The sequence below is a fragment of the Eretmochelys imbricata genome, chromosome 13 (assembly GCF_965152235.1).
Source record: "Eretmochelys imbricata isolate rEreImb1 chromosome 13, rEreImb1.hap1, whole genome shotgun sequence".
In the NCBI taxonomy this organism is placed as follows: domain Eukaryota; kingdom Metazoa; phylum Chordata; order Testudines; family Cheloniidae; genus Eretmochelys; species Eretmochelys imbricata.
The window spans coordinates 37797678-37805581 of NC_135584.1; the positions used below are offsets into that span (position 1 = coordinate 37797678).

At 48.7% G+C, this 7904-nt stretch overlaps 1 protein-coding gene across 1 annotated transcript; it reads left to right on the forward strand.

Annotated features, from left to right (window-relative positions):
* Positions 1-5499: 5499 nt before the first annotated feature.
* Positions 5500-6432, forward strand: LOC144273511 (olfactory receptor 10D3-like). The gene has a single exon (XM_077832134.1). It carries the CDS (start codon positions 5500-5502, stop codon positions 6430-6432), a length of 933 nt encoding a protein of 310 aa, XP_077688260.1.
* The last annotated feature ends 1472 nt before the right edge of the window (positions 6433-7904 follow it).

Genomic DNA, 7904 nt, shown 5'->3' on the forward strand with positions numbered 1-7904 from the left:
ATGGAGGATAGGTCCATCAATAGCTATTAACCAGGATGGGCAGGGATGGTGTCCCTAGCCTCCGTTTGCCAGAAGCCGGGAATAGGCGATAGGGGATGGATCACTTGATGATTACCTGTTCTTTTCATTCCCTCTGGGGCACCTGGCACTGGCCACTATCGGAAGACAGGATACTGGGCTAGATGGACCCTTGGTCTGACCCAGAAGGGCCATTGTTATGTTCTTATACCTGCCTACTGTAATTTCCACTCCATGCATCTGAAGAAGTGGATTATAGCTCACGAATATGTCCAAATAAATGTCCAAATAAACTTGTTAGTCTTTAAGGATTCCTTGTTGTTTTTACTGTGGTAAAAATTATTCCTTTCTCCCATCCATTTCTCTTGTAAGTTCTTTGGGGTAGGGGCTGTCTCTGGCCATGTGTAGGTGCAGCCCTTACTGCAACTTGGCTTCCACACAACAGAAACAATAGTGCATTGTTCAGAATTATCCCTGACACATAGGATATGGGTTTTAACCTTGTGCTTTGAACTGAAAAAGTAATACAATAAAGGAAGTGAAAGGAACCTGGGGGAGATGCCGTGAGCCTGGCCCCTGGCCCTTCTCCCTGCAGAGCAGCATATGCGAGCCCAACACCACGGCCCCGGAAACAGCCCTGACTCAAAGCAAAGAGCGCCCCCTACTGAGTTTCCTGTACCACCCCCCTGCGCTGCAGCGCCCCCATTGCACTGTGGGGGTTTGTCCTGAATTTTCTTTGTTGTTTCTTTGTCTTTCTCCAGGGAACCAATTTCCACAGAGCCACAAATCCAGACTATGCTGCCTGAGAAATGAAAACCTGGAATGGAAGTTCAGTGCAGAAATTGTGCCCATTGATTTCAAAAACCGCAGTAGCTTCTGATGGACAGTGGGAAAGCTCTCTTTACCTCCAAGCAATGGGCTCTGGGTGGCCGTAGAGGGAGAAGCAGGGCGAGCAGATGGCTACAGTATTTTGTAACTGAGAACTGTATCAACTCAACCAGGGTGATCAGACAGCAAGGTGAAAAATCAGTTCAGGGCGTGGGTTGTGAAGTAGGAAGAGAGCCTGAGACATAAGCCGTTGTAGCAGAGGCCCGGTCAGAGGCCTGGGCTAAAGTAGTATTGATATAAAGTACAGACTAGCTGTGAGGAAGAGGCAGGACCGGCTCATCGAATCAGGCAAGAACAGGGCTGATATCGCAGTAATACAGGTTCCTAAGAAGTGCTAGGCACAGAGCACTCACGCAAACCCATCCCGATATCACGTGGTGCCAGAGCATCCCGATATCAAGGATGGTACAAAAGCATTCTCCAAGGATAACAGGAACACACTGGCCCCTCTTAAAAGTTAAGGTCTCGATGACAGTACATAATAGAAATATTTTGATCGTACCAACATATACCAGGTGAGGGTGATAACTAGCCAAATCAAGGAGGCGGGGGCAGTAACTAACTATGTCATAGGGGCAGTATGGAATTTGTTTGTTTCTGGGTATAAAGATGTATCTCAGAGGGAGTGTCTTTGTCAGTCCTTAGGGAGGAACGGAAAGTCCCACCGTTCACTGAGTTGGTACATTGTTACGGGCACATATGTATTAGGAGTCTGATAGGGTCTGCGGGATACTGGTACCGTGTTTCATAGAAAATAAACCTGGCTGAATGCCCTCGTCCCTTAACAGATCTTGTGGACATTGGGAGGTTCGCTCGAGATCTGCTGTGCCAGGTGTCTACATGGGGCTGGGGTGGCACACACAGGGAACACACACATGCAGCCAGACATCTCACTGCATGGAGTAATAGGTGCCTATATAAGAAAAAGCTCCATATATGGTGACTATCCCTATAAAAGCAGGACATCCGGTCACCCTAACTCAACACACCTACATTTAAAGAGCCCGTGGGAATTATTTGCAAAGCATTATCTTGTGGGTAAGACAAAGGCCTGGGACACAGGAGATCTGAGTTCCAGTACAGTCTCTGTAGAAGTGTCCCTGTTTGCCCTTCAGTAACTCACTAAATCGCTTTGTGCCTCAGTTTCCCCATCTCTTATACATGGCTTGTTAAATCCTTTGTCACTCTCAGCTATTAAATGTCTATCACATTCAGACGGGGGCTGTCTCTTACTCTGTGTCTCTGCCGGGTATGGCAAGAAGCGGCCTACATCTCAGTTCCAGACTCTAGGTCCTACCATTATACCGATGATAAAAATAGTGATAATACAAACTAAAATACCCAAAGGCAGTTCCCGCTCTGGTGGTTGTGGCAATGACACACTGAACTCAGCTCATGCAAGCCAAGAGTAACGTCTGAGCCTGGTCTCCAGAGCAGTGAGAAGACTCAGCCTGGACGCTCGTTAGAAATATCAACATTTTAATTAATCTCAGTGGCCATTGCATCTCATGGGATGTTATGCCTGGGCTGGGGTAACACATCTACAGAGATTAATTATCATGTCTGCTTCTGCCCATGCGTTCTGGCTCCCAAGTACGGTGCCCCACAGAGGAAGAGCGGGAAATGAGAGAGATTAGAGGAATCACAAGGGACCTTATTATAACTGCACTGCTAGGACACCAGCAAATGGATGGATGAGATCATTGCTGGAAACCCCCCTAATCTAGCCCTGTCTCTCTCACATCCCTCTCTGTGCAGGGGTCTGTGAATATGTCCACATTAAAGTACTTCACACCTATTTAGCTAACCACTCCTGATCCCTTAGCGCAGACGCACAGTAGGGGTCAAAGAGGAGGCGTGGGTCTATTATTCCTCTTTCTTGGCTAGTAAAGAAGCAGCTTTGGTTCAGTGAAATCAGCCCCAATACTCTAAAGGCTCTGATTCCTGAACCCTGCTTGCACAAAGGGGAGGGTAAGAGAACAGGCCTGAGGCTTAGAGAGATGCAGAGCGAGGTTCATCCCAATGGAAGGAGAAGGGTGTTACGCCCAGTGCTCGGGCTGGAACCCAGGAAATCTGGACCAGATTCCCGCTCTTCCACAACCTCCCTTTACCACCTTGGACAATTCAATCTGACTGAGAGTTTCAGCAGCCAGTAGGAATTGGGTGTCCAATGCCCAGTGAACTGGAATGAGTTGTGGGAGCCTGACTCCTTTGAAAATCCCACCCTGAAATTCACTGTGCCTCAGTTTCCCCTTGTAACATGTGGCTGATAACTCTCACTGTGTTTGGTTTAATTAGCTAGTGAGCTCTGACAGGCAGAATCTGTCTCGCCCTGTGTCTGAGCAGCATCCAGAACAACAGTGCCAGGATCTAGCTGGAGTTGCTGGGAACTACTGTACTGCCCAAAACGACTCAATGCTCTTCTTGGAGTCTCTAGTATCTTGTAAAAAGCAATGTGAAGTCGTGCGCAGGCTGTCCTCCATCTGCACAGGGGTGAATTTCACCCTCACACATAACCACACCACTGCATGAATACATCCCTGTGCATACAGAGACACAGAGATGAGGGCAGGGGAACAGGACATACAAACCCAGGAGAAAGCTGTGCTGGATACAGAGCCCTCCAGCTGAACCTCTGGCCCAGTTTACTCCTATTTCACACCACGGGGCGGGGAGGGAGAGGAATTCCCTGGCTTGTGTCACAGAGCCGGAAAGCCTAGATGAGCATGAATGTCCCATCCCCCCTTCAATGGCTGGGCCAGATTCTCAGCTGGTAGAAATCTACACAGCTCCCTTGATTCTAGTGGTGTAACTCTTGATTTACACCAGGTGTGTGGCTAGGTGCTAGGGGAAAGAGCCCCAGGGAATCCAGTGGAATTGCTCAGGAATCAGGTCAGGGGGAGCAAGACTTGAATCCGGACCCTGGTGGAGGTGGGGATTTGGCCGATTCAGTTCCATGGCGCTACACTTACTGATGCTGCCTGAGGGCCTGGTCCCAGTGCTCCATGAGCATTAGCTGAAACGATGCCAAATCTCCGTTCATTGGAGACTCTTCCAAGGTCTCAGACCAGGAGCCTCTTGGGAATTCAGGGCCCTGGTCCTGAAGGGCCCGAAGGAGATTTAAAGACCAGGGAGAGCCGTAAGGAGGCTGGAAGCTGTGAGAAAGCGGTGGGGTCTGCAGCAGCGTGGGGTGATATGCTGCAGATCTGGTCTCCTGTTTGGATACCAAGCACCCAGGCTGTGCACCTCTCCTGGGCGATGGGCCGTTTGGGATAAGAAAGCTGGATGGTGCTAGACAAGATTCACGGCCGGGAGACAGAAAGGGAGAATTCCTGTCAGCTGGAGCGGCCTCTCCCAATGCAGCCAATGTAAGGCTCCTGCTTTGGTAAAGTTCTTCTCTCTTTGTCCCTCAGTTTGTGTCTGTCTCTGAACCTGTCAGTCTCTGCCTTGCGCCGAGAAAGGTGTCAGACAAATATTTTCTTTAGAGAGAAGTTGATCCAGCCACCCATCCATCCTTCCCTGTGCAGTACCTGCCTGCCTGTCTCTGTATCATTTATCTTCCTCTCTCCATCTGTCAGAACCTGAACCCACCAGTATCTCCACTTCCTGTGCCTCTCCTTCCTGGGAAACTCCCTGGCAAAATGCAAACAGGCACTTCACCATTGTCCTTCAAATCTCACCTTAAAAAGCCCCCTTCACATCCACAGAGTCCAGCCTGCTGTTCACAGCAGAGTGATGACAAGCTGTGTCTAGGGGCCCTGGAACAATGGGGAGTGAGGATGCTGAGGGCCATTCAACCAAACTGTGAACCCTGCATATGATGGAAACTATGTCAAGCCCCCAGTTCCACCACCTCTGGCTGTGGCTCTTCCCCTTCTCCTTCTTTCCTTTTCCTTCCCTCTCTAACCCCCATAAATACCCCCAAACAACGCACAGCACAAACAAAGCTGAGGTCATTCATCACCACATTCATTGGTTTGTATGTTCCATCCGCCCCCTCTTTCTTAACACAAACCCGTCGCAGCTCATGCATTTATAACAACAAAACCCGACCAAAACACAGCGCTGCACTGCACACACGGCCATTCCTCTGCAGAGAGGGTGAGAGAGAAAGAGAGAGAGAGAGAACAAACCGCTAGTGAGAAATGTGAGCCACAAATGGAAGGCTCTGAGGTACTGTGGTGAGAATGGGAGGTAAGGGCCTAGATAGAACAGAACTGAAGAAATTGGAGTAAGTAGGGAGAGAAGAGAAGAGAAGAGAAGAGAAGAGAAGAGAAGAGAAGAGAAGAGAAGAGAAGAGAAGAGAAGAGAAGAGAAGAGAAGAGAAGAGAAGAGAAGAGACGTCCCCTTTGTCTGTTCTTCTCTGGATGGTAAGAACAAGCAGATATTTTCTCTCTCTATGATCAGCGCCAGCCCAGTGAGGACGTGATCCCAGCTGGCAACCCAGTGACAGAAATATACACCACTCCGAATGACAGTGAGTAACGGGGGCAGTGGAAGGAAGGGTGACCATTGCAGCTATAGGACATAGGTCTTTTAGTTTCAGTAACTCACTGGCATTATTTCTCTACCCTACCCAGGAATAAATCTCACATGGGGCTGGTCAACCACACTGTGGTGACTCATTTCATCCTCTTAGGGATCCCCAATGCCGATGGCCTCCAGACCATCCTCTTCATCACATTCTTAGCCTTCTACCTCTGCACTCTACTGGGCAACCTGACCATCTTCTCAGCCATCCTCGCTGACCCCCGCTTGCACACCCCCATGTATTTCTTCCTCTGCAATCTCTCCTTGCTAGACATTGGAATCTCTTCCATCATCATCCCTAAGTATCTGACCATCCTCTGGGGTGAGAGCAGAGTCATCTCGCTGGGCGGGTGCGTGTCCCAGGTCTTCTTTGGGCACCTCCTGGGCAGCACCGAGTGCCTGCTCTACACGGCCATGGCCTACGACCGGTACGTGGCCACCTGCCACCCGCTGCGCCACCTGCTCATCATGAACCGGAGGGTGTGCGCCCTCCTGGCCGCCGGCACCTGGCTCACCAGCTCCTTCCACGCCACCATCCTCACCAGCCTGACCTTCACGCTGCCCTACTGTGGCTCCAATGTGGTGGACTCTTTCTTCTGTGACATCTTCCCGGTGGTCAAGCTGGCCTGTGCAGACACGTACATCATCGAGACCGTGACCTTGACAGACATTGGTCTGGTGCCCATGACTTGCTTCCTCCTCATCCTCGCATCCTACATCAGGATCATCTACTCCGTCTTGAATATGAACTGGGCCGAAGGGTGGCGCAAAGCGGCCTCCACTTGCGCCTCCCATCTGGTAGTGGTGACGCTGTTCTTTAGTCCCTGTGCCCTGATCTACACTCAGCCCCAGCGGAGCAAAGTGCTGATGACTGCTGTGCAGATCTTCGACAACGTGGTCACGCCCATGCTGAACCCAGCCATCTACACGCTGAGGAACAAGGCGGTGAAAGCAGCTCTGAAAAAACTGAGAGGGGGTCTAATGCCTGACCGTTGATGTGCAGCAGCTGCAGGAATTGCACGTGAGTCTGCATGGAAATACATCTACAAATACATCTGCATGCTTGCGCTGTGGCTTCTGTGAGCCTCGGTGTGTCTCCCCATCCCCACACAGCCCCTTCTATCTATCTGGAGTTCTACAAATCGCAGAAATGCTCCTGAAAATCCCTTCCTCTCGTTTAACATACTGTAAGGCTGACATTTTGAAAGCTGCCTAAGGGACCATCATACTCAGTCTGCATCAAAATTAAAAGTAATTGGAGTGCCAAATTTTGTAGAAGACTCTGAAAATCTCATCTTTATTACACAGATCTGCACAAGCAAGTGCAGCATCTTCTGCAAACCAAAGGGGAAGGAAAAAAATTCCCTTCATCTTCTGGCATAAACCACAGCTCACCAAACACCTGCCCTAGGTAGCGGCCGAAAATTCCTGGGAGAACCACTGGATTTTTCACCACGCCCTAAAGATCAACTTATATGTGGTACAATTTGCAAAAACCACCTAAGTGATTTAGGAACCTAACTCTCACTTTCAAAATTGATGGAGGCATTTAGGAGTCTTATTCTCCCTGAAAGGCTGCGGGAAGTATGTGTCTGAGGACCAGATTTTCAAAGGCATTTTTTAGACACCTAATAAGGTTTCTAAGAGCACCTTGAGTGAGTCCGGCACCAGACTCCCAGTTACTTTCCATAGGAGTTAAACACTTAGCCTATTTAGAAGCTTTTTGTGCCTAGTGGAATTTATTTAACCCCTTCATAAAGCTAGACCTTATGGCAGATTTTTAAAGATAATTAGGCACCTAGTGGGATTTTCAAAAGATTTTCTCATAGAAATCAATGAGAGTTAGATGTCCAGTGCCAGATTTTTAAAGGTGTGACAGATACAGGAATTTCCTGAATAAACCTTATTGAATTAAGTTTAATCCCTTTGGGGTCTGTTGTATTACAGATACAATTGTGCATGCATTATTGTGGACTGAATGTAACTTTTCTAGGAGACTGATGAATGAAATCTTGGGGAAATGTGAGAAACTTCAAAGAACTGTTTGGGACAGTACATGTGAAGGGGGTCACGGAGTACTCTGGAGGTCTTTCAAAGCTATGCCGCATGGAGAAAAAACCCATTCTCTATGGATTACCTGCCCCTGGAAACTCCAGATCAAAGACCCCCATCCTGCATAAAGAATGAACTAAACTTGTCGTGCTGGAGCTAGTTCTGAGCTGAGGCTGTTATGAGCTGGTGACCATGGAAGAGACCTGGTTGTGCGGTTTGAAGGACTAATCCCCTGACAGAGCCCATGTTGGAGTTGGGGTGATCTCTGCTAAGCTTATTACTGTGCATGCAGGTTCTTTTATGTTTTTTCTCTGATTTGCTTTTACCTTAAGAATAAAATACGCTTGCTTAGGAAGCACTGTGTGGTAATTTATAACTGAGACCATTACGCTGTACACCACCCAAAGGAAAGAAGC

Coding starts and splice junctions, on each gene's coding strand:
- LOC144273511 (XM_077832134.1), top strand. CDS start 5,500: ATGGGGCTGGTCAACCACACTGTGGTGACTCATTTCATCCTCTTAGGG.